The sequence below is a fragment of the Diachasma alloeum genome, unplaced genomic scaffold (assembly GCF_001412515.2).
Source record: "Diachasma alloeum isolate Michigan unplaced genomic scaffold, Dall2.0 Dall_scaffold_00176, whole genome shotgun sequence".
Taxonomy (NCBI): Eukaryota; Metazoa; Arthropoda; class Insecta; order Hymenoptera; family Braconidae; genus Diachasma; species Diachasma alloeum.
In genome coordinates this window covers 2,657,951-2,685,106 of record NW_021680342.1, presented here as the reverse complement: position 1 = coordinate 2,685,106, position 27,156 = coordinate 2,657,951, and the positions used below count along the sequence as shown (strand labels likewise).

General features: G+C 36.9%; 3 protein-coding genes across 4 annotated transcripts; all 3 read left to right on the top strand.

Annotated features, from left to right (window-relative positions):
- Nucleotides 1-452: 452 nt before the first annotated feature.
- Nucleotides 453-26,184, top strand: LOC107035560. Its single transcript, XM_015253039.2, has 3 exons — nt 453-1,015; nt 24,866-25,000; nt 25,936-26,184. Exons 1-3 carry the CDS (start codon nt 935-937, stop codon nt 26,095-26,097), a joined length of 378 nt encoding a protein of 125 aa, XP_015108525.1. The 5' UTR covers nt 453-934; the 3' UTR covers nt 26,098-26,184.
- Nucleotides 3,233-15,685, top strand: LOC107035534 (uncharacterized MFS-type transporter C09D4.1). 2 transcript variants are annotated; one of them, XM_015253006.1, is made up of 9 exons: nt 3,233-4,410; nt 5,356-5,528; nt 7,048-7,269; nt 7,447-7,671; nt 12,166-12,295; nt 12,378-12,583; nt 12,788-12,891; nt 13,505-13,615; nt 13,696-15,685. In XM_015253006.1, exons 2-9 carry the CDS (start codon nt 5,451-5,453, stop codon nt 13,955-13,957), a joined length of 1,338 nt encoding a protein of 445 aa, XP_015108492.1. In that variant the 5' UTR covers nt 3,233-4,410; nt 5,356-5,450; the 3' UTR covers nt 13,958-15,685. The 2 variants fall into 2 exon arrangements, with proteins under 2 accessions (XP_015108492.1, XP_015108500.1); XM_015253014.2 differs by lacking the exon at nt 3,233-4,410 and adding an exon at nt 4,459-4,636.
- LOC107035551 lies at nt 17,171-19,473 on the top strand. The gene is made up of 4 exons (XM_015253026.1): nt 17,171-17,292; nt 17,936-18,088; nt 19,075-19,320; nt 19,389-19,473. The coding sequence occupies exons 1-4, from the start codon at nt 17,278-17,280 to the stop codon at nt 19,413-19,415; spliced, it is 441 nt and encodes a 146-aa protein (XP_015108512.1). The 5' UTR covers nt 17,171-17,277; the 3' UTR covers nt 19,416-19,473.
- Nucleotides 26,185-27,156: the final 972 nt, after the last annotated feature.

The following is a 27,156-nucleotide window of genomic DNA, read 5'->3' as shown; positions in this document are numbered from 1 at the left end:
GAATCAATCATCAATTATTGGTGAACCATGATAATCAGTGATTTCAATCACTGAAATTTGTTGACAGATTCTTCAAAATTACAGATGGGTTCCTGAAAATCTAGTGACAAAATCACTAAATTTCAGAATTTTGCCCACCTTGAATTTCACAATCGCAAACCCCTGAAAATTGGGGACGGATTCCTAAAAATTACGAATGTATCACTGAAAATCCGTGCCACCTCCCTGGAATTGAAGTTTTTTTTCTCGATGTAAGATTTCTATGCATCATATTCTTGACGGCAAGTGGTGTACACTGATAAACAATAGATCGAAGTTGAATCTTATCTTCCATGTACTCTCCTTCGATGCAGTCTCAGAATTGAAAAGTGACAGGTGCTATTTTCTGCCATCGAGGGGGAATGATGTCGAGGAAACGTGATACGTTGCCTTAGACCTTCCGCGTCAGCTCCTCGGTACACCCGACACCAATACCTTCCCCAACACACGTTTTCGAGTAATTGAATTGGAGAAATAGTTTGGAGCCCATCATTACGAGTATTCAATTATACTCCACGGGACAACTCAATTATAATCACGCGTGGTCAGACGCGGGGAACATTTTTAGAGTCAATCTGTTCAATTGAAGAAATTTATTGAATTCCTCAATTGATGCCGTTCTTGTTCTTCTGTTCGTCGTGGTTTTATATCCTCTAATTGATGGTATTGTGTAAGTAGTCATGGAATCCGTAGCATCCACTTGGTAGTCACCAACGAGTTTATTCACGACGTTTCATTTGCGTCGAAATGTAAATACGATATTCAAACATTAGGCCAACTCACTGCCAACTCGCACACTTGGTGGTGCTCCAGTGTGCGTTCAGTTTTTATTTGGGTTTCATAAAGTATGCGTGAGGTTATTGTCACGGATCGTGTTTAGTGGATTATCTGAGATATGGAGGGGAGTAAGATGAGGGATACCTGTCATTTTCAAGTTGTGCCCACTGAGGAGGTGAAGATCGCTAGGAGTAGAGCCGTAAGTCCAATTTTGATTTCTAGACAGAGAAAAATGAAAAACAATTGGAACGAAAATGCAGTAAAAATATCGAAGGATGTGAAAAGTTAGTCAAATTCCCTGAAAATCCAGGAAATTTGTCCGTCTTCTTGTACTTTTTCATCAACAATTCACAAATTTTACTGTTAATCTCGGGAAAATTGCGTTACAACGGCGAAAATTCATCCTGTGTCTTGCATTTTTATCTCGCACTCTGCCCTCCGGTTACCTACATCATAGAGTAATTTTTCGTAAGATTTTTTTCCTCTACATAACATGAAAAACATGCAAATATGTACTGTTAGAAAAACAATGAAAATTTTATGAACAGTTTGAAAGTAATTTTCGAGCGAGCGATGTGGAATTTCATTTAAAGGGGAAAAATCAATAGAATTTGAAATTTCACTGAAAATCAAAGAATATATTCACCTGAATTTCCTCACTGCTGTCAATTTTTATTAATTTAATAATTAGTTAATTTCCACAGATTTTTCATCAAGTTATGAAATTTTCGAGAAACTGTCACTAGAGAAAAATTTCCAAAACGTCTACTATGAATTCATCTCAAAATTTCTACCCGTGTACTGGGATTATTCATAATTTCAATTTTTTTCATCATAATATTTTAAATTCCAAGAAATAAATCCATTTCCTGCCTTAATCGTTCAATTTATCCCCGTACAAACATTCCAGTCCCCGAATTCCGATGTCTTTATCAAAAAAACCAATGAAATTCCATTGATAACGACCATAAAATCATTCAATCATCTCAAGCAAATCCTTCGACCTGAATGAGCGAAATTCCCCCAACAAGAATGATTATCCACGGCAATAAACCTCTTATCAATCGCGCCAGTATATTTCTCTCGAAACCACAATCCCCCATTTCTCAAGGCAAGAAGAATCTGATAGCTAGCCGTAAAATCTCAGCTTACAACTCCTCCCAGACTTCGTTCCTCCACTAAATAAAAAGAACCCAACAAACCGTGGATGTGCACGAAACGTATCCAGTGGCTATCACAAACACCAGTCCATAACGCCAGGAGTTCTGGTTGTTTGTTCGGAACTCAAGTTTCCAGTACTTCAACGGTCTCCACTCGGCAGCTGGGATGAAGCGTACTCGAGTACCCTGGACCCCGAAATCGATGCGAGCGGTCCACTCTACCTTTTCCAAATCACTAACCCAAGGTTCTTCGAATGACTTCAGCTCCGTCAAACACTTATCAGGTGCAATCTAAATGACGAGCGGAGCGTTACGACCTTTAAAACTCATTCTCAATTCCAAAATAAAACGCGAATGAATGCACGGAGAAAAAAATTGGAGAAAAATTACCGAACAAGTCACGTAATCGTGGAGCAAACTCGCTATTCAGTATTTTTTCACTTTAAATAGAGGAAAAAGTGCGAGATTAATAGTAAATTTTACGCCGTTGGCCCGGGAAAGTTTACCGAACGTGAGGGCGATTTGTCCCGAAATTATAATATTTACTCTGCATCCCATAAAAAATTATCCCAGTGAACGTGAGTAATTGTTCCAATTTTTCGTATAATTTTTCTGTAACGGAGAATGATTTTTACCGAACCCGAGAAAATCATAAGATAAATTATTATGAACTAGTTATGAACTAGTTATTAAAATTTACCAACTAATTAATTAAAATTCAGGAAAGATTTTTCAATTTCATTCGACAACCATTTATTGAATTGTCAATAAATGTTCGTCAATTATTTTGATGGCTCAAATTTAATTACAAATTATAGGCGAGACATTGATCGATTATAAAGATCCAAATGATTGCGGTATTGTTCCCAAATGTATATGTGCCCTCACCATCTAGTTCGGCAGTCAAAATTGATCTCCTTGGATTTTTTTCTCATTGAATTTTCACGTAATTTCGTTACTAAGACTTCCAAATTGATTAATTATTAGTTGTTGAATTTCACCAACTAGTTGGTCACTCATAAACCAATCAACATAAGCTCCCAAGTCAGTCTCGGACATTTCCGCCCAGTCACCCCAAGCAAACCCAAAAACAAAGTGGCAAATCGTAAATTAACACAAACACAAATCGCACACTATCCGACCTTGGTGTTGGATATCAGTGCGCGTGTGGTTATCGCGCAGAAGCAAGTCGCACCAATATACCCGCTTGGCCATATCAACTAACCGCCGCGGCGCTCAGCTGATGTTCTTCCGCCATCCCCGGCGGTTCTCTCGCTGGTATAGTTCCCCCATCGAGTTGTTTCCCCAAACGTGCACCGAGGCTCGCCGATTGTGCCAGCCCCATCGGTATCACTGACGAGTCTCCGTTAGTCTGGAGAGGGGAACCACATGAGCGACAAATATAGAGCGAGACTACACTTTATAAATCATGATTCAAACGAGTCAATCTCACTTGACACACCACGTGTTTTCAATCGATCACTAGTCACTCCAAGTGTCTCATTTTCAGTTTCAACCGGATTCATTAATCCTTCAATTCACTGAACTCTCATTCCAATTCAAAATCGTTAACTATATTTTACCTATCAGCCAGTGTCAAGTGTCACCATTGTTGTCTCTATTTTTCACCCACTCCGAGACCCCATCACCCATTTTCCCGATCGATACATTCTAGAGGAAAACCATAAATCACCCAGTCAAGCGTGATTCCCGCGCCCGGAAATTCCCAGAACGCAGGACCGTTTTGTGATAATCTCCCCCGAGTATTTTTAAATTGCAAGCGAAATAGCGAATAAAAGGGGGAGTTTAGCGTTTGGTGATTTGATGGCGAGTTCAAAGTGACACCAGTGATTTATATTGAATTACCAAAGTTAATTGTTGACAAGTGTTACAACGAGGGAATTCGATGATCAATGGCTATTGCCGTGGGAAATCATCATAACGACGAGCTAATTGCATCGTGGAGTCTGTGGTAATCGAGGCTATGGATCAACGAGACCCGGATCGCAGCAAAGAAAGCTTCATCGGTAATATACACCATTGTTTGGGGACTCGCAGAGGCGTTTAACTGGAGTCGCGTCTAAATATACATTATCAGCGGACTCAATGTTGAGCCACTGAACTCCGAGTGAAGCTGTAGACATAGATTCACTCAAGGATTCCCTGGTTAATAAACGAGAATAAAGTTGGGCCTCATGTTTACACCAGTACAATATCGACAATAATAAGATATTCACTATCAGAGAGCATTTATAATAACTGTTAAGGACATTATCGACATATTTTTTCTCGACTTACTGTGCCAATATTTTGATAACCCCCCACATCAAGAGGGAGGGGAAACGAATGAAACCGTGCCTATGCGACAGAAATACCAAGCTTACTGAGTCAACTCATCACATGAAACACTCGAGGAAAAAAATCGTCAATAAAGGTACGTTCGATTCTTCCCTCTTCCTTTCCACATTTAGTTGATTTATTTCGGTCGGGTGACCTGGTCAGCGGATGAGTCGACGGCAATTTCATATCCTTAATATCAGTCTAGTTAGTTATTTCGGGGAGTCATCAAGGGATCGAGGCAGTATACAATCATTGACGTCATTGTTTCCTGAATATTCAACAAGAAGCTCAAGATTTTTGGTTTCGAGTTACTTCTTAAGGTGAAGCTGCATCTCATGCATATGCAACGATGTTAAAAGAATCTAGTGTAACGAGTCAAAAGTACTGGAGTCATGTGTCTCGGTGGAAGAGTCCCTAAGCACCCGTTCCAATTAGTACGACGTAATTCCGTGATAAAAATACCCAGTTCCTCGACAAAGTCGCAAATACTATTTTCATTTTTATTGTGACGTCAGTGTCTTTGTGCTTTCTCAGAAAACTTGAGAGGGAAAAAATACAATTTTATTTGGAGTCAGAGGTGGTAGTCGCTTTGATGTGAAATGTCGACCTAAATTTAATTTCAGGCGTAAATCACTTAGTTTTTTTGAGATAAAGAGAACCTTGTCGGGGGGAAAGAGAACTCGAGGTACCAGTGGAGTGTTAACTACAGCGATAAGGAAGGTCAATTTCCACTGATATAAATTACGTGAAAATTCTCAGCCCCGGGGATAGAACATCGCAAGCCCATTTCCAGCATATCTCGTGGATTATCGAACTTCCTTTGTATTTCACGCTTAATTAATGCCGGATGGCTCTTGGGAATTCACTTGAAGCCAATTTCAATGGAGACCGCGATACTCTCCGCATCCTCTTCATCGAACTCCGACTGACTGGTCCCATTCCACCCCTAATTAATACTCGAGCATCGGCTTGCGAACCGCTAATGATATTTCGATCATACTGATTTGAATAAAAACGGGGAGTTTCCGTTTCATTGCAGAATTACAATAAAACGAAGTTGAGAGGTTTTTCCGGAGAATTGCGAGAGGAATTTTATAGATTTAAGTGGGAGGAGGAAAATTATTCAGTCTTTGGATGCAGCAGACTGTAGAAATGGGTAGGACATCGTCAGATTACGTCAAAGCCGTGGAATGTGGTGTACCACCGACGCAGGTAATCCTTCTAAATCGGAAGCAAAAAGTTCTATTGAATTTTTCGTAGCATCTGGTGATCGTGCAGAGTAGTGGATTTTCAGATTTTTCACAAATTCTCGGAAAAATGCAATAACTCTGGTAAAAATTAGAATTATTTCTAGAGGAAATTCAAGTAAAAATTGTGTGGGAGGACGTAAAAGGGAGGCAAAATGCTCTTTGGAAAATTTTTACGTCGAAACACGGAACATGCGGAGTGAAATATGAGTTTTTCCTCTTCAGTTGTGGAAATTTTATGACCCCTCATGAAAATTCCCGGGGAGAACAGCGATTTTTATGAAGGATTATTCATGCATGACAATTATACCTCATCATAATTTTTATATGCATAGAGATAAAAAGTTTTGATTTTCAGGAATATGTCACTGTTTTCCAGGGATGTATGCCCAATTGTTAGGAAAATGTCACCGATTATTGGGAATCTATCACGAATTATTAGGTATCACGCACGAAAAAATTTAGTAGAAAAACCTAGCAATTCGTTAGAAAATTTTTAAATAATTCATCAATTATTGGTGATATTTAACTGCCTACAATAACCCTGATCATCAGTGATTTCTATCATTGGAATTTGGTGATAATTCGAATTCGCTAAACACTTGTATTAGATTTCTATTGAACTTTCTATTAGTTTTTGGTCGATTCTGTTGAAATATTCAATAGAAAATATTCAATAGAATTTGATTTTTCCGTACAACTTATTCTCTTCAGAAATTTTCTATGGAATTTCTTCGGCTCAAATTTTCCAAGTCGTTCTCATTCTATTTTTTTTTTCATCTCATCAAGAAAATGAAACAAAAAAACCGAGAAAATTCAGTTGAAAATATCTTAATAGAATAAGTTGTATAAAAAAATCGAATTCTTTTGAATTTTTCTATAGAATATTTTCTACTGAATATGTCAACAGAATCGGCCAAAAACTAATAGAAAGTTCAATAGAAATCTAATACAAGTGTCTAGCGAATTCGAATTATCACCAAATTTCAATGATAGAAATCACTGATGATCAGGGTTATTGTAGGCAGTTAAATGTCACCAATAATTGATGATGAATTATTTAAAATTAGTCAAAAATTCCTGAAGATGAAAATAAAATTCTCCGTGTCATTTTCTCCGAGTTGTAATTTTTACCAGACATATTGCATTCATTAGACATTCCGTACACCACACGATTACTATAACTTAGGGTTAAATTACAATAGAAATTTCTCTCCATTAAAACAATGAAAATGAAGCATGTTCTCCACTGATTGTATCACCAAATTGTACCCTGTCACTGTTTTTTATTATTCATGAAAATAAAGAGAGTATGGTTCACGCATTATATTTGTTATTTATCATTACACCGCATGCGACAAAACATATTGGTCGTATCGACTGTCAATATGAATACCTGATGAATGCCTGAATATATCACAGGATATATCGTTCAAGCAGTAATTGTAGTTTAACATTCATGTCACGTGTCCGATGCTCCGCAGGTAGTGGAGACAAAAATTTATCGCCGAAGATGGCTGATCCTATCTATCTTCGTCCTCTACAGTGCGTGCAACGCCATGCAGTGGATTCAATACAGCATAATTGGAAATATTATACAAGTGTATTACGGTGTAAATTCATTCGCCGTGGATATGACGAGCCTGATCTACATGATAACGTACATACCTTTTATTTTTCCCGCCAGTTATCTCCTCGACAAATTTGTGAGTAACCAAGAAAAACATGTTTTTTTGAAAAAAAGAAACACCCAAATGCGATAAGAGTTGATCCACTTTGGAGATTTAATCCGCGATAAAAAAATTGTTTGAAAGTCAATTTAACCGGTAAGTGAAATTATTTTATCGCACAATTAACCAATCAATGTTTGATAATGCATTCAGGGACTTAGAAATGCGGCCTTGATAGGCGCAACTGGCACTGCATTAGGCTCATGGATTAAAGTATTCAGTGTATCGCCTGACAAGTTCTGGGTAACTTTTCTAGGACACACTATAGTGGCGTTGAGTCAAACGTTTATACTTTCTGTCCCATCGAGATTAGCAGCCGTTTGGTTCGGTCCCGATCAGGTCAGCAGTGCTTGCAGCATCGGAGTTTTTGGTAATCAGGTGAGTGAATTTCACTTCTAGAAAATTGCTCCTGAAATTTAAAGGTCAAAATATTGACATTTTTAGTAGCGGCTAGGGTGAAGCGTCCAGTGTTCGAATGAACAACACAGAGAAAAATAGAAAAGTTAGTGATTTCCACGGCACTGAAATCCAGAAAAAAATTTTCTATGAAAATTCAATAATAACTCGAGTATAGAAACGTTTCACAAGTTCTCATTGAGTTTATGATATTACATTGGCTTTTTAATGAGATAAAAATTCAATTCTACTGCACTAATCATTTATTTTACCATGAATATGTAAATTCGTCCGATCACTGGGCGGTTTCCAAATGTGTTGTTCAACACAAGCCATCAGTTTCTCGAATGATGAATGAAATTGTAATTTTCAGGGTCATATAAACAAGAAAACGATTGAAAATTGTGAAAATTTAGGCCATTATTTGTTTTATTGTCAATCTGTTAAAAATTGAATTGAATGAAATGTTTCAGAATTTCCATGAACTATTCAGTATCAAATTAAATGCACAACATTGAACATTCAAACGCAGCTGTTGCTTGAATTTCAAAAAATTTGTAACAACGACTCAATTACATGAAATGCCTGCCCATACACTCTCTCGTCTAAGGTGTCTATCCCCCCTCGACTTATCCTGCAATAATATCATTGTATCATTGTTGAATCACGTGGTTAAACATAGTTCATCGTAACTAGTTAAAATTCGTGTCACTCTGACAATGAATGTTTCCTCCAAGGCGTCACGTAGTCTGCTATGAAGGATGTTTGCCTGTGGTTCATGACTTACGTTGGTACCCTACGTGAACAAGCACCTAGTCATGCGATTAAAGCGCTTATCTACTCGTTTTGAATATCAAAACATACCGAAATCATAAAATTAGCTCTGTGAGGTATTCAACGTGGATGGACCGGAGATTGACTATCAAATTGGGTGGAAACGGGTCGTTAGAAGTGAAAGACAAGTGATAACGGGGGAAAATTACCAAAACAGAAATTCTTCCATTTGAATTTGAACGTTTCGAATATAAATAGTTGCTCTACTTTCAATAAAAACGAAATATTTCACTCAAGAAACGGATCATTGACGCGAGATGGTGCCTTTTCCGGGCGAAAAAATCTCTCTTCGAGGGAAGTTTATCAAGAAATATTTAGTTCCTAAGTGACAGGAATACCTTATCGTTGATTAATGGATAGTCAAAACGAAGGAGACGGTCTTCAAATGATCAGCAGTAGCACATTTTCATTTTAATCGTAATTTTCAAATCGCAATTTTTTTGGTTCTAATCAGAGTTGTTTGAGAACTGTTTGTTTTTCTGTCCGTGTGGTTACAACAGTGGCGATTTCTTACGTGTATGATAAAAGTATTTAATGTGATAGACATCTGTTATTGATTTTCGTCTATTTCAATGAAGATAAGAAAAGGCTGTGAAACGTTTGTGAAACGTCTCTGAATTCAGTTGTGCGTATTTTTCTCGTGATTCCCCTCTTTTCGAGTAAAACAAAGTATTATTAATCTCAATGTACATTTTATCGAGCTTACCCTAATCTTCGTTGCACTTTGGTTCATCAATTTATTCAGATACTTAACTCAGTAGAAAGCTGTAGATCGCAGGGAAAAAGACTACTTATGAAAGTTTATGTGATTTTATGTAGAATGAGAAGCACGTGGGAGCTGCAGATCATCAATTTTTGTATGCGGCTATTAAATTGAGCGGAAATAATTTCGAATGCGTGCATATATAATTGTCGTGTTGCACAATCGTTATTGGTATTCTTAAATTTTCATGAAGATGAGATATTACATAACATTCAATTGTTCATAATTTTATGTTTGTTCTTTTCCTATTCTTTCTCATGCCGTGTAATGATTGAGGAAATCTAATAAAAATGTTGTGGTTGACTGAGATTTACATCACATTTCCATTCAACAATAACACTTACCGGGATAAATCTTGCGTAATAAAAGAGGAGACTTCATTTTTTGCGCATTCCCTGATTAAAAACTTCGAAAACGTATTCCACGATGCGTTTATTATCCGCGTCGGTGTAATTTTCCCTCCATTTCCATCCTGCGAAGCCGACAGGAAAAAAAGAGATTCGGATGAGGAGAGCCAATCGCATGTATTTGAGTACGTGATCGATGCGTCTTGATGCTTCTGTACGCTGAGAAAAAAAATTACTTTTGCCGAGGAATCATTTTCTTGGGAAAAGAATTCATTTTTTTAGCAGCTTATTTATTCTGCCAGTCATTCCCAGGTCCATACCCATCTCCAAATATTACAGTCCCGTTCAATTATACGATGGTTATGCTACAATATGACCTTGAATAAACATCCTTCGTTATTTTTCAATCCTTTCAAATTTGAGATTTTCTTCCGTAAAATAATTTGGAATAATTCTAAATGTTAATAATTGTCAATGGAGTTCATTCAAGGTCATATGTAATATAATCATCCCATAATTTAACGTAATTGTAATAGTTGGAGATGCACGGAGGAAAAAGTTGCAGAAAAATTACCGAACAAGTCAAGTAATCGTAGAGCAAACTCAATTTTCAGTAGCTATTCACCTTAAATAGGGGCAGACGTGCGAGGATAGTAGTGAACTTTACTCCGTCTCATCTGGGAATGACTAGCCTGGAAAAATACGCTCCTAAAAAAATAAATTCTTCTCTCAAGAAACTAATTCCTTGACAAAACTAATGTTTTTTTCGACTGTTAATTTGCATAGGATGAGAACGACAGTGACCCAGCGAATCAATCTCCCTGTAGGTGGCTATCAAATTAAGTGGGAATTGGTTGCTCGTCAAGAATTCACGATTAATACCATGTTGAATCAGCAATAGGGGGATTCGACCCCATTTTACACCGCGGGGGATCGTAAATTAGCCGTGTGAATTAATCCGGCGAATGATTCAATTTAAACTGCACCACTTAATCTCCACTCGTTTATGTCGCCGGTTGCGGAAATATGATGAAAGGTTTTCCATCGTCATCATTAGTTTTGAAATCATTTTTAATGGAGACGAACAACTCCGAGTGACCCTCAAAGATAACATTAACAATCATGGAACAGGATACTGGTCTAAGTTCAATGTTTCAATGATTGTGTTATAAGTGATGATAAACGGTGCAATAAATTACAGTTGAAATGATTTGTACCAAGGGAATAAGTCTCACTTCCCATTTAAGTCTAGACTCGTGAGGGATATCTAGTGAATGGAGCAAATTATAATGCTTGGGATGATTGAAAAGTCCCCTCAACTTTTAGTTTCAGCAACTCCTCAATTTTCAAAATGTTAACTTCATATTTGTCGACTATTCGTGTTGTTCAATCAGTATATTATCAGATCCGATACAATTCTAATGATCCGCGTGGAGTACTGACGACTTTGTGTGAATAATTCTGCTACTGCACTGTTAGAAAATTACTCCTGAAATTTCAAGTGAACAATCTTGAAATTTTTAACAACGGCAAACTTACATTAAATTTATGTATATTTCTTTATTGATGAATTAGGTAGTTTCTTAAATATTCAAGGGATTCTCAATGTCCAGTTTCATATGACACTGAAAAATATTAAAAATTGGGAACATTCAAGCAACAGTTTTTGTGAATTCTTAATCTGCTGCAAATTCAAGTTTTCATAGAAATGAATTTCAAATCGAATGTTGAATTGAAAATTACCAACAAAAAACTGAATAATCATGAAAATTCATTATGAAATTTGGAATTGTTTTGTCATTTCATGACATAACGTGATAATTTTCTTAATAGAATTGAATGTTGATAGCCTCGACAAATCAAGTGTCTTATTTTCCTTCGAAATTACAGATTTATGGTACAGGGAGTAAAATTTCTACAAACGATTGATGAAATTAGAATCTTTACTAAAATTCTAGCGAAAAATGCAATTGCTTTTATAACAATTCCACTATTTCTGTGGGATTCTCATCTGACTATTGTCATTTCTACTAGACTTCTACTATTTTTTACCAAAGTTTCAGGCGCAACAAGAAGGGAATGCTTACAGAAACTCCTTTCCGCATAAAAATCTAATTTATACGCCCGCAATGTAATAAAATCGTAACAAAACCTCTTTTTCCACACTGTTGAAATGTCAAGGAATCTTGTCATTGAAAATTCAAAATTGTATGGAAAAATCAATAGCAATTTTAAGTTTCAGCTCAATTATTTCAAGAAAATTGATAGAAATAAAAAAAATTCAGGTACATAACCTGAAATCTGAAATTTAATTATGTTCTCCCCCCTCAATCGAGTTCGATGGAGGCAAATGTCATTCTCCTCAGAATGACTAGTCAACTGTCCATGAAAGTTCCACTTCCTCCTAATAGTGCCCGGAGAACCTGCCATGCATATCGAACGGAAACCTGCAAGACCATAGACTTGAATTTTTTAACAGTTTATGAAAGTCTTCTGATAATCGAATTGAATCCTTTCTATTTTCAACTTCAGCTGGGTGTTGCCATTGGATTCCTCTTCCCACCTATGCTCGTACCGAAGACCTCCGCTGAACATGGCCTACAAACAATGTTCTATATCGTAGCCGGGGCAAGCTCCGTGATCCTCGTGCTCATCATTTTATGTACGTACAAAGTACCTTCATTCAAAAGTTTGCATAAGAAATGTACATAGAAAGCACTTTGACAACAACTTTTTGCGTTCAGTCTTCAAAGCCCAACCACCCCTGCCACCGAGTCCGGCCCAAGCGGTGCAAAGAGAAGCCGACAAGTCTGAAAACTTCTTCCAGTCCATCAAGAGGCTCCTTCTCAACTCTGGTTATCTGCTATTACTCCTCAGTTACGGCGTCAATGTCGGAATATTCTATGGCATCAGCACTCTTCTCAATGATCTTATCTTGAATCACTTTGAGGTAATTAGTTTTAGTTGCACGAGTGACGCACAATCAACCCATTATTATAACGAGTTGATATTCTTTCAGTGTTTATGCTCAAAAGACAATTGGAGATATTCCTGATTGTCTGATCGTTTATTATTAACCCGTGGTATACTCACACCGTCGAGTTGCTAAGTGTTGTTGCTAAATTTATTCAAGATCAATTTGTGAATATTTCAGAATGCTGAGACGGATGCCGGTCGAATTGGGCTCTCGATTGTCTGTGCAGGCATGGCAGGATCCGTTTTCTGTGGTGTTATCCTTGATAAAACTCACAAGTTCAAGTAAATGACGATATAAATTAGTAGCGAAGTGGCCAAACGTGATGGATTGAACATGATTTTTAACATGACTTTGGAAATCTATCACCAATTATTGGCGATATTGGAGAGTGATTAGAATAACTCGCATAATCAGTGATCTTTATCACTGAAGTTTAATGAAAATTAATGACGGTGTCACTGGAAAATTGGGATAATGTCACTCAAAATTGCAAGGAGAACGAAAGTTTCAATTTTCAAGGACATGTGGCCGATTTTCAGGAATTCATTCTCAATTATTAGGCATTCGCAACTGGGAAAGTCAGTCAGTGCAAAATATTGAAATTCCGTAATTTTGTCACTAATTTTTTAGTGACGTCGTTACTAATTCTCAGGAAGACATCATTAATTTTTCCAAATCGCAAATAATCGGTAAAAGATTTCCGAATCCCTAAAACTTGAAGATAGATTCCTAAAAATGAGGGATGAATCACTGAAAATCAGTGGCATATTCCTGAAAATGTGTGGTAAATCTACTTGTTCTGTCCTGTTCTGTTCTGTCATGTTCACCGCTTCGCTATTAAAAATAATACCCGACAATTGACGAATCAAATTAATTCACCATTCATTCATAAAGGGAAACAACTCTTGGAATTTACATATGTTCGCTGTTGGGTTTCATTGTATTTACATTCACTCTGGACTGTGGATCAATCATCGTGGTGTACTGCACAGCAGCACTTCTAGGGTAAATCTCATTGATTCCACAGTAAACATTCATTGAATGCAATCAACATCAGTTGTAATCATTGCGAAATTTTTAATCAGATTCTTCATGACGGGATATCTGCCCGTTGGCTTCGAGTTCGCCGCCGAATTGACCTACCCGGAGCCAGAGGGGACCTCGGCTGGGCTCCTCAACGCCGTCACCCAAATATGTGGGATAATACTTACAACACTCTACCGAATACTGATCAACACCTGGGGCGACTTTTGGGCTAATATTGCATTGTGTTGTATGCTCGCTTTCGGTGCATTCATCACACTCGTCATACCGAACGATTTGAGACGACAGAATGCCAAATTTTAATCTGCAACTGGCCTCCAGAGCCCACATTTTGGAAAATTATTATTAGGAAAAACTCGAAATCGACAATCTAGAATTTATTTTGAGATGAGCGCTATCGAATTCCATTTGGGGAAGGGGGAATCGCGAAATTTAACAATTCAGTGAACATTCCATGGGATTTCAATATTTTTTAGCAGGAAGAGGACGAGAATTCTCGATTTTAATTGAATTTTCAATCAAAACATGAATGTCCAGAGCATCCAACAATATTACGTCAGACTTTCTTTACACTTTTTAGACTCCCTCTCCGCCGTCAGTTACAAGACGTCACACACATTGAATTGAATTTGAAAAACAAAAATAAGAAGACAACTGATTATGTGAACAATTGAATATTTACGCGATGTTCTTTCAACATTTCGTAATTTATTCATTGTGTTCATCACAGCATTGAAAAATTCCTCTTTGGGAATCTTTGGGATAGTTTTACAAAATTGCATTTGCAATTTCATCGATTAAAAAATAAAAAACCTATGGTGTGACATGAAGCGTCACAAACTACAGACCCCCCTCCGCCCCTAATCGTGTGACGTAATATTTAACTGCCCCTTGATTACCAAATTATGCTGGATTTTAATTAAATTGAAAATTCAAGGATTTATTCACCTGAATTTTTCCGACTTCTTTTGATTTACATGAAATAATCGACTTCACATTGACAGTTTTCAATCATTTTTTCATCCAACTCTGAATTTTCAATGACGAAATCCCTTTAAATTTCCGAGAAAATCTCCAAGAAATTTACCGGGAAAATTTTCGAAAAATATATCGGAAGTTTCAGTCAGAAATTTCTCAACGGTGTAACAGGCCTCCTCCATTTACCTTTACAGTTAGTACAACGGTGTCATAGTCAATACTGTTTAGGAAATATTTATAGATATTGCATGCATTTCCGAAGGCTTCGTGTTCTTCGCCCGATTATTTTTTGCCAAATGCATTCCTTAGATAATAGGAAAAAAACGAATAATGATGTTGAATATGGTGATTTGTGGATCAAATCATCTAGTTTGTAAGGATTGATGAATCGATGGATATTTACAATCAGACAATAACGTGAGAAAATGGATAATAATGAGTGGGGACCATTGAATGGTGAATAGGATCCCGTTGTTATTTATTGCGCACTCATATCCATATTTTTTATATAGAACGTTTAAACCCCATAGTGCGTTGATAATAATTAATTCACATAAGGAGTAACAGAGAGTTACAAATCAATTAGTGACAATAATGACGAATACCTACATATATAATAGGAGTGTTTAACGTGATATACACCCGTTATTGATATTCCTCTAGTTCGATGAAGATAAGAAAAGTCTGAAGTCCATTGTATTCAGTTGTACATAATTTTTTTGTTCTCTTTTTTTATGTAATTCATGCAATGCGGTGATTCACTTCAGTTGGAGAACTTTAAATTTGAAAATTTTGAGTAATGAGCAGTATTGTTATCAACTGAACCCACATTCGATGTCAATGTTCATAAGGAATGAGATTGAGGCATTTTTTGTTGCGCATTATTTCAGAAACAATTTATTGATACAGGTACTAAATTTAGTTGGATAATGCTGGAGATTTCAGGGAGAAAGAGTATATTTATCGATGTTCATGTAGTTTTAGGCAGAATGCTTACTTCATAGGAATGTATGTGACTGTTGTTTTCGTTAATAAATGATGAGAGAAAAATAATTTGTGAGTACTTCTTCACTACACCGAAAGAAAAATTTCCTAATATAACGACCACATTTATTATATTGAGAGAAGTCAATTATTTTCAATAACTTAAATCTCAGAATGTTTGCGCTTCACGGCACTCGGATAAATTCTCATTTATCATTATCGTTCCGCGTTACATCATGAATATATTACATGTCGAAAAATCATGAGACCAAAAAATACTTGAAGATTGACGATTCTTCTCCGTGATTTGACTGAGTTGATGTGGGATAAAATCGTACTTGAATACAAGAATATTTTAAAGCATAATTTTTTTGTTTGATTTTCTTCATGAAAAAAAAAAGAAAACAACAGAAATCCAATAGAATTATCGTATCATAATTAACTAAATGTGTTTCAGATATTAGAACTTTTAGTTCTCACTCTATCTTCAATTCACATTTTAATTTCATGAATTAATTGAAATTCCTGTTAGTCAAACATGAAACTACATATAATTTAAAAACATGTCGGTACGAATGGACCTCTACATGGCCGGTCGTGTCTGACCACACAAGTTTCACGGCTGTATCTACTAGATGTCACATAATACTCGCGAGCCGACGTACCTCCAGCAAGTAGAAAAAGCCAGGGAAATTAAATCTCTCGAGTGGGAGGGAAAGTTTATCTTTCAGAAAGCACCCTCACTCCCCTCGGTGCTCAAAGGGAAGCACTTGGCCCGCGGCCTAGAAAATGCAAAAGACAATAGAGAATATACAACATCTTTCTTCATCCCCCTTACAAACCAGCACCCTTTTATATCGTTGTATTAAAACCCAGTGAATTCGAACGAAACCACATCTTAGTTATGACATTATTCAGGCAACTCACTGGCACTCCCCAGTGGTTTCGTTTGATGTCAAGCATTAGGGTATCTCCAGCCCCTCAGAATGACTGTACGAAACACAGACCCCAAGAAGAATATCCTTCTCTTGATAGAATTACAAATTGAATCATCTCATAATCCAGTTCATATATTTTTTTACGGTGACCCCTCCATAAAAAAATATTGTTCCCCTTGACTTCCCCCGAAGAATTCCAGAAACATTTTGCCCGTGTACTCTTTGAGATCTCATAGCTAAGAGCTAAGAGCTTGGAAAACTTATGAGCTTTCCCAAACTATCCAGCCATTGTCTCTCTCTCTCTCCTCACCCTCTCTGGTACTGTGGTTTGCTTCTGTGCCTAGGGGTCATCATGCCAGCACGTGCTCAGTGTCCAGATGACAATTCCTCAACCGTCTTTCATCTCACTGTTGGTGTGGGCACGTTGCAAGGAGGGGAGAAGAGAACAAAAAACATTGAGCGATTCACTTCTCTAATGAAAAGACAATCACAAATGTTGGTGGCTAGTAGAGAGTCACTTTTTTCATCTCTATCCATACACGTGAACTCCCCTCAGGGAGTCCTCCCGCTTTGTCATTTTGAAGGTTGACATTTCCACGCGCACCACTCCTATCATGGGAATTGAAACACTCATTATTTGGATTTCACGTATTAAATTGCATGCCATGAAGGGAACTCTCGTTGTCATAATCGCATAATGTTTTTTTGGTTAACGACTCAATTATGACAATTATCGAAGTGAGTACGTTTCACTCTGTCACAATATTTTAGTAAATTAAAACTAATTGGAAAATTCGATTTTCATTATGCACAATTTTAATTACTCTTGGAATTTTAAGCAGAAAACGAATCAAAATGCAATTTTTAGGGACTTTGATGATGAAAATTATGGAAAGTTATGAAAATTTTGACAACTGTTGTTCTGAATCGTCAGTCTAGCTAAAATTCAATAGAATATAATCGTTAGTATTCAGAATGGGATTGAAAATTCAACTGAAGCTATTACTTCAATTAGAAAAAAAATCTAGTCGTATGTAATTCAATTTTTTTTCTAGATTAGTGTCGTGACGGGGGAGTTTTTCGGATTAATAACCGATGTCTGACACTTTTAGCCAATTACTCTTGAAATTTCAATTAAAAAATCAATGGAAATTCAATTTTTAGGTAATTACGATGATGGAAATTAAAGAAAGTTGTGAAAGTTTTGACGACTGTTGTTCTAAATCGTCAATCTAGACAAAATTCAATAGAATATAATCGTTAATATTCAGAATCAGTTTGAAAACTCAACCCTTCATTGAAATATTGAATTCTATGTGAATTCAGAATCACCAAATTAAAAATTCATTTGAAGCTGTAAATTACATTTAAAAAATTCTAGATTATTGTCGTGACGGGGGAGTTTTTCGGATTAATAACCATCACAGGATGTCTGACAGTTTTAGCCCTCCTCTCAAGACTCTTGGAATTCTCCCTTATTGTCGTTCCACCTGTGTGTCTACTTTTACTGCGAAAAAGCCGGATATTAATAAGCGTGAGTATGAAAAACGTATTTTCCCTGAAAATGAAAAAAAAATGTTTATTTGATCCTCTCACAACATGCACTACATTCAAAGAGCACCTGAATGTGGCGCGTTTTTACGGGTACGAACGGAATGAAAGAGGTGTGCACAATTTTTATCACGTTTCATGTTTGTTCTTGTGTGAGATTCCACAAACCCATTCCCAAGCACCGAGATATCACGTTTGTCGCTCACTGCCGCACGTGATTGGGTTGATTACATGGAGTAAAATAACACCAAATTCACCGGTAAAAAAATGAGTAAACTAGGTTACCAAATGCAATTGCTATTCGCTGATCCATAACGTATTCGCCAGCGAACACATCTGAATTTAATTTTGAATTTATTCAGTGGGGGGAACACCTATTTCGTCGGATTATAATTACCCCAGGGGGGGATATGAATGGCGAGGGTGAATCTCTATTTTACGGTTAAATCATAAAATCTTCTGACCTTGATAATAATATTTTTCATTAATCCTGTCCCATAAAATGAGGGAAATAACTCGACCTGGTGAAATAAATTCATCTCAATATTCTGGTTTTTATACGGATGAACACAAGCACAGGCACTCATTTTTTTCACCCAGTGGTAATCCATTAATGCTCGCGATTCCATATTTTGTTACTGCTTTTTTTTACGATGATGATGATGATACTGCTTTTTTTTATGATGAGATGTTTGCATATCAGTGAAGTTCAGATTTAATCACTTTATGAAATGTTACGAGTGACGATGTAAGTCTACGGAAATTGCTTCTGTCAATCAGGGGAATAAATTTCATTATCCTGTGCACCTCCCCTTCATCCCCAGTACAATTTTAAAATTACATTATCAAAATTATCCATAAAATATTGATGATGAACACTCCAAGAGGGTTTGGTGGCCTATATACGTGAGAGTTCGTCACCTACCTTCTCGGGACAATTAATTTGGTACCCATGGTTGAGGTGTGCAGTCTTCCATCGCATGGTGTGGTCAGATGACGTGTCGCGTTCTGAGCAAAATATCATCGATGTGCCCGAGTGAATCGAGACTGGAAATTGCTCGTAGCTGCACCATCGAATTTCCATCATACTCTTCGTCTTACAATCCAGAAATTGGGATTGGTGTTGTGCCAGTGTCGGTGCCATATACGACGAGGAATATCGACACTGAACATCTTCAGGAATTTAACGGAAACTATAATGAGGAAATACCTGTGGTAAACCCATACTTCCTTGCTCAGTTGGGCGGAATTACGTGCGGCGATGTGATATGCTTTTTCTTTAGGTGCAGGAGCGTGAGGGGGAGGATTGAATCTGCAGGAGTTATTCAGGAGGCTCTTGCAGAAATGGAGGAGGGGAGAAAATATGCCATCAGATGTAACTTTTTATTTTTTAAATTTTGATAACAGAATAAAATTGTGAGATTACGAATGGGGATTATGTTTTGATGGGATTAGGGGAGAAAATTTGTACAATTCAAGACGACACAGAGCAGAAAAAATTTTTGAGAAAAAAAATCTGGAACACTTGTTGGAAATTTCTATCCAAAATTACAGATCTTACGGAAAAATGAATGGAAACTGAAAATTTCAGATTAATTATTCCGTGAAAATTGATAGAAATCAAGAAAATTCAGGTAAATATGTTCAATCAATTGAAAACTCAGGTTCATTTGGTATTGAATATTCATTTTCTGATTAAATATTTAAGTATCTTAGGGGATTTTTGTTTTCTTGCTGCTTAAAAATTGGGAATTTCATTAAATTTTCAGTAAAAATCGGAAAATTCGTTATTTTTAAATTGAATTCAACGTCACACTCCCAGAAAATCCTGAAAATAAGTATATTTGTCACTAATTTTCAGTGATATAATCCTGCCATTCATGTTAATACGTCTGAAAACAAATCCTGGTCAAAAATTATTAACGAGAGTGAAACATCACTAGTCACAAACACTAGTTCATCCGGGAATTTCTACTTGAAACTCATTTCATTTGCTTTGCATTTTACAAGATTTTGAATTTGCTTGAAAGTCGATGCTTCTCAAATGCTGTGTAATACACCAAGTTTCTAATTACTCGGTCGAGTCGCTTGGGAATACTTCGAATAACATTCGTTGATAGAACTACGGTGGAGTTTGTAATGACCTCCAAACGTAAACAAAAAATACAAGAATGCAGGTATACCACAGGATCACTTTCATGCGCGACTAGTATTTGTGTCAGTAATTCTAATTTTTGAATGCCCAGGATCATTCATTTCATTATCCAACGATTCTTGATTCCACACTGACAGAAAAAAAGTTTGTTGAAAAGTACGTCTTTACTTGTATAACATCTTAACGTCTTTACTTGTGTTAAAAAACTCACGGCTTGAAAACAAGAAAAAAATATTCGTAAGTAATTTTTTGCTTGTCCAAAAGATGAGGAGCAATTTGGTCACAACAAGGAAGCGACTTTTCGAGCCAAGTCAACTGGTTTTGTACTTAAATATCTTGAATTTGAGACTTAAAAACTATTGAATAAATTGATTTACTAGACTTGGCTTGGGAAATCACTTTCTTGTCATCAACAAATAATCCCCGTCTTTGGAGAAGTAGCAAGTCTCTCGAAGAACGTTTTTTCTTTCTCAGTGTAAGATATTTTCTTCTTGTGAACTTTCGCGCCATGAGTTTCTCGATACAAGTGAAGACGATATCACAAAACTTTTTTTCTCAGTGCAGCACCATAGTTCTGGATTTCCGTACTCTGGCGCTGGAAACAGAAACTTTTTTCCTCTGAGTATTATTAATCATGACCTCATACAAAAAAAATGGATTTGTTGAAGCAAAAAATTCTCACTTGAAACGTGACATATTTAGATTAACAATAGTATACTAGAGTACAAGGGCACAAATTTCGTTTTCGACGAATGTTGAAAACGAAGTTTATGCCCGAGTGGTCTATTCTATTTTATGCCACATCGTGCAGAAGTCGAGTTTGAAGCACTTTAAACTTTACTTATCGCAAAGCGTGGCATAAATTAACTTTGTAGTGTTAGGTTGTTTCTCCCCTCACTGCTGAAAACCACATTCGTCTCTTGTAAAACACCTCGCGATGTTCTTAGTGGAATTAATATTCATGTTGAACATCTCGCGAAGATAAGTCCAAGAAGCACTCAAGGTCGTGGAAACAACGAATGATTTTCCTTCAAAGGACTCAGAAGGCTTTTACATCACACAGAGAAAGCACAATTATTCGTCCTGCTCATTATACGAGACAATGGAATCTGTTGGTTGGGGAAACTATGTCTACCATGCAGTCTTTAGATCCCCACCAGTATGAAACAAAGGAGACTGACGCACCATTCTCCCACATACTTGTTGAGGCCAATTTCATTTTGCTGTTATGAACCCTGCATTTAACTACATTCCGTGGTTATTCGGGGAACCTTTTTGCTGGTATTAGTTCTGAAAGTTGATGGAATTTTGTGGGATATTCTGGAGGATTGCACTCTGATCTGGAAATCCTCTCGTAGTTCGAGTTTTCAACGGGAGTTCAATTTTTATATGGAGAAAAAGAGTTGGTAAATATTATTCAACAGTGCTATCCTAGCCTTTGTGCTCCTGATTTAAAATTGAAAAAAGAGAGATGGGTATTTCGCTTCATCGGAGTTTTTCAGTACTTTTTTCACGACTTTCTACTCCTTGTATCGTATGGTAAAAATTACTGGTAAAATTTAATATTGGTCATCCAGAAATTATCAACAGATCAACACTTCCTTAAATTAAAATTAAATTACAATAATTAATAAAGAGGAATGTAGAATTCAATCTTTAGGAAAATTTGATATTGAAAGAGGAAGAAATGACTCATGGTACAATCATGTGATTAATAAATTTTCTTAAATGTTGAATTTTTTCCACCCAAAATTAACAATATGCAGCTTTGAGCTATAAAGAACCTTTTTTCCATTTGCCTTTTTCAGTAATTTTTCTACGACTTTTTTCTCCTTGTACCGTATGGTAAGATTTATTGTTGCAAGGGGCAAAATTTAGTATAGGTCATGCAAAAATATTACACAATAATTTTCATTAACAACAGAACAAAACTCTTCCAGCGGAGAATAAAATTTAATCTTTATCATATATCAAATTTCATTCTTCAACATTTAATCTTAAGAAAAATTCGAGATAGAAAAAGGAAGAGATGATTCATGGTACACTTTTATTGACCGGTAGGTGAATTTCAACCGAACGTTTCTCTCCGTATTTCTTCGTTCATATGATTAATAAATTCATTTAAACGGTGAGTTTTTCCTCATTTTTATCTCGAATTAAAGAATATGCAGCTTCAATAAATTCCCGGTCCGTTGCGTTAAGACGAGCAAAGAGAAGAATTAAAAAATTCATTCAATATTTTCAATTCGAGATAGACACGAGGAAAACATCACTCATGCTGCACTTTAATAGAACGTTCGGATAATTTCTACCGAACTTTTCTCTCGGTGCACCTTCGACCGTGCCATTAATAAATTCCCCTGAATATCGACTTTTCACAGTAGCCAGCTGCAAGTTTATGCTGATGCGATTGAAGCAGCGAATAAAAAAATATTGAATGCGTCAGAACAGTAAAATACAGCTTTCATCGTTGCTCTCAACCGAACGCTCGAAAGAAAAAAGTAGTAATCACTCGGTACGTCATTCAGCGTGAAAGTAGTTCTTTAAAAAAAGCTGAAAAACATCTGTTTGATTGTCATTCTTCGATTTGACATAAGTGAACTCTTGCAGCCAAACCCACTGATAACCTCGAACGGAAAATTCCTCGTGAAAAAACCATCAAAAGATACTCAACATAATGAATGTGAGTACCCAATATTTTTTCACAGAATTCATTTGCCTCTTTAAAGCGGGTTTCCTCTTCTCTTTTCTGGCTTGACGCGTTGGAATGAAAATTGCTCAAAGCTGTATTTTTTTTCTCCTCTTTTTTAAAGCGAGAGAACACGCAAAAGTGCCACTTGCCGTGGTGGTGATGTAATTTCCTTGCCTACTTTAATACTTTCCGTGCCTCTCTTCCGTTACTATCCGTCGACTCGATATCTCATTTGATCGAAGATTTTTTTTTACTTGAGAAAATAAAATTCGCGATAGAGTAATCAGCGATGGGAGCGGGGTTTCTTACATAATTGCACGTAAAGAAGGTCCAGGGTGAGGGAAGAAGGGGAATAAAGTCATGATTAAGTCCAAAAAAATGCATGAATACTTGAAAGGGTCGTTGGAAAATCTTGTGATAAATTTCAACCTCCGGAATCTCCTGATTTCTAATCCCGGCATGTATAAATGTCAGACATGCACTGGGAGAAAACATTATTCTCCCAAAAATTATATGTTCCACGTGAGAATATTCGATGGAGTGGGGCAGATATACTTGGGGGAAATAAACCATCTTGATACTAGGGGATGTGAGCACTTTCAAAAAAATAACATTTTTGTCGTGATCATTACAAATATCCCTAGAAGGATTCCAACTGTTGGCAGGAATACCTAATTTATTTTGCCACAATTATTTGATATTGAAGAACCCCCACAGGATTATACCGTACGAAGACATTGACGAGAAAGAAATATTATTTACACCGAAAAAAATAATTCCTCTATAGTAACTATTTTATTTTATATTTATTTAACTCTTTGGTATTACAAACGGTTTCTCCGTTTTACACCTACCTTATGCCTCCTCCTCTCCTTAATGATTAAATAACGTCAATTACATAAAATTTCTTCTAAATTCTTATTTTGATTTTATTTCAACTCTGTTTTAATTAGTTATGTACTTACTTAACTTATTTGTTTCTCCCCCCCCCCCCCCAGGAATTTNCCCCCCCCCCCACTAGAAATTATTTACTTAAAATTTTCCAGTTTTCGGGAAAACAAATCAAGTTTTCTTTCGAAGTTTTCATTTGCTCCGTGGAAATTATAAGTGTTTACTGGGAAAGTATGTACACTACTCAGTAATATTCACTTGATATAACCCGCGCCTCATATAATTCTCTCCAGAACTACTGTATTTACCCAAAAGGCACATTCATTGCTAACGAGAACAATTATTGCCACAGAAATTATCATGTTTTGGTGAAAACTTTCGTTATTGTCTACAACTAAATTGTTTGAACACGACAGAAGATCTCCTCTGTGGAACATAATTTCCCATGAGTCCGACACTCGTGGAAAAAATGCACTCACCTTTGGCATTCGCTCCTTTGGTAGACCTCCCTCGCGCCAAAATCACTTTTCCGCACTCATATTAAAATAGCATATTTCGATACGAGTGCATAAAAGCGTTTTTTGCCCCGTGGGAGGTGTGTGGCGCTCGCCGAAGGCGAGTGCGACCCTCCTAACTGGCAAAGAACACTTCCCAGGAGTGGCAAACTATTTTTTTTTATCACAATGTGTGAAAAGAGAGATTTGCGCAAAATTTCACTTTATGCACAAGTGACGACACATATTATTTCGGACGGACAATTTTCCCGTTGAATGCACGGAAAAAAATTGAATGTGTACATGAGCGTCGCTAAAGCTCGCTTAATTGCATTGCAGTGTCTCTGAATTTTTCAATCCTGTCATCATCGATCAACCGATACAAGTCAACTGCGACTCTTGCGCTTTTCTGAGGTTCAATTCTATAGCTCGCGTCGAGATATCCGATACTGTAACACCTATTAATCATTCAGTAACCCTGAGGGCTTTTGATTTTATGTACTCTGGGGGCATGACATGACACAACAGATGGAGATTATTTTGGCTGATCTTGGTGAAAAGGTACCGTATCTTCAGTGTCTGCTTCGACCGGAGTATGCGTCATATTTCAGTACAGCCGGTACCGTGCTTCTTGGCTGGATAGTGGTGTGTTGGTTCTTGAACGTAAGCGACTTTTATTCCTCCTTGAATTTGATGGCTTTGAATAACACGAGGGTATTTCAGAAATTTTTTTAAAGGGTTTCATTTCATTTCCGTTCAAGGGGCACTTACAGCAATCCCCCGATTGAATTTCACCAGAAATACCTTTATTGTGAAAATTTACAATTCGCCGCGGCTATTCGCACTACCACACGCAGCGTACGACACGTTGCGTGTCACACCTAGAAATTAATATAAGGGTCAGCCAGCACTACAACACGCAGAAATTCATATAAGGGTCGGCCAAGAGCACAATACGCAGCGTGTCAACCAATCATCCTTAGAATCAACTGCAATATATTTCGATATCCGCTCCTGCACTCGGGCCTTCTATGAATTTCTGCGTGTGACACGCTGCGTGTTGTTGTGCTGGCCGACCCATATATGAATCTGCGTCTCACACGCCGCATGTCGCGTGTCTCACACGCGAACACGCGTGCAGCGTGCGACACGCGGCGTGTGACACGCTGCGTGCGGTAGTGCGAATAGCCACGGCGTATATGAAACTGCGTCTCACACGCAGCGTGCGACACGCGGCGTGTGACACGCTGCGTTTAGTAGTGCGAATAGCCACGGCGTTTTCAATTATAGATTTGTAGGTGGGATTGGGTAATTGAGAATTATTCAATTCAGTAGCGAAGTGGTAAAACGCTTCAGGTTGACTCATCTCCCAGTTGAGATTTTGAGGAATATTTCCGAATCTAAGGGAGATAGCGAATATTTCGTGATAACATTTGTTCTAGCTCTCAATTGGCTCTATAAAAAAGGTTATAACAAAAATTTTGCTATGTCCCTTAGATTCGGAAATATTCCTCAAAAACTCAACTGGCAGATAAGTCAACTTAAACCGTTTTACCACTTCGCTACTGAATTGTTATTAATGATTAATTTCTTTGAAGCTCATTTGGACTTTCTTGGCTCCTTTGACCATCAGTCTTCTCGGAGTGATCATCGTTTGTCCAAGTACAGCCAAGTGGATGTTGAAACAATTGGGTCCGACAGTGGAAAGTGCACTCAAGGAATTCTTCACGAGGGTACAATCATCGTTATCCGAAGGATGATAGAACACTACATCTCACGTCCATGTGTCGCTCAACAGAAAATTTATATGTTATTCGATTTCAATCAAAGTCGTTTTTGACCCCATTTCCAATAAAATCCCATACTATAGGAGTGGATATTTCCATTTTCAACTACAGAGTGAAATATCCTTCTTGATTCCTATTCAAACCCGGGAAAATTCTATTGGAATTTTCACTATTGAACAGTTTTTCCGTTATTTTCCATTGAAATGTTCGCATCTCTTTTACACGATTTTTTGATTGATATTTGATGAATAAAGTCAAAGGGTTTTGACGTTTTCATTCACGGTGATACCTCTCATGTTCCCAAACTCAGAGTTGTTGAAAGAGATAATATTGACCGATGAATCTATTCAGTATTTCAATTGTCAATTTGGGTGTTCCAACACCCGAATTGATTATCATGGTCGAATTCTTACTCAGGAATTTTTCACTCAAATTCAGGAACAATGTGACACAAAAAACGAATATTCCCTTTCAATTTCAGAAATTTTATTGGGTTGGAATGTAATTTTAATTGAAGGGATGACATTTTTTTTTATTTTCGTGGGAAAAGTACGTTGAGAAGTTGATGAATTTTTACGTCAGAACGTTGAGTAATTTTTTTTATCGGCCTTGGCTCTATACAGACATACACGGCGAGAAATTCTCTAGAAAAATTCAAGTGCTAGCACGGGGAAAAGGCGCGACGTGACGACTAGCGAAAAATTTCAGTGCCGGCTCTGAAAATTTTATTGATTAGCACGTGAATATTTGCCGCTTTTTTTTATCTCAACCGTTCTAGAATGTAGCCACAAATGAAGTTTTGACTTACAATTTTTCCGTGTAAAGAAAGCCAAATTTTTCATAATTTTTCCTGAAAATTCACTGGTTATTTGTTTCGGGAAATCAACTAATTTGCCAGAACGACATTTAAAATGTTTCACAAAAATTCAATTTTTCACATGACCATTAAAAATAGCCCTAAGAGAATTTGAACTATCGGCAGGAAAAAAAAAATTGTACCTCAATCATCTGAGCTGAGGAATCCCCATAAGA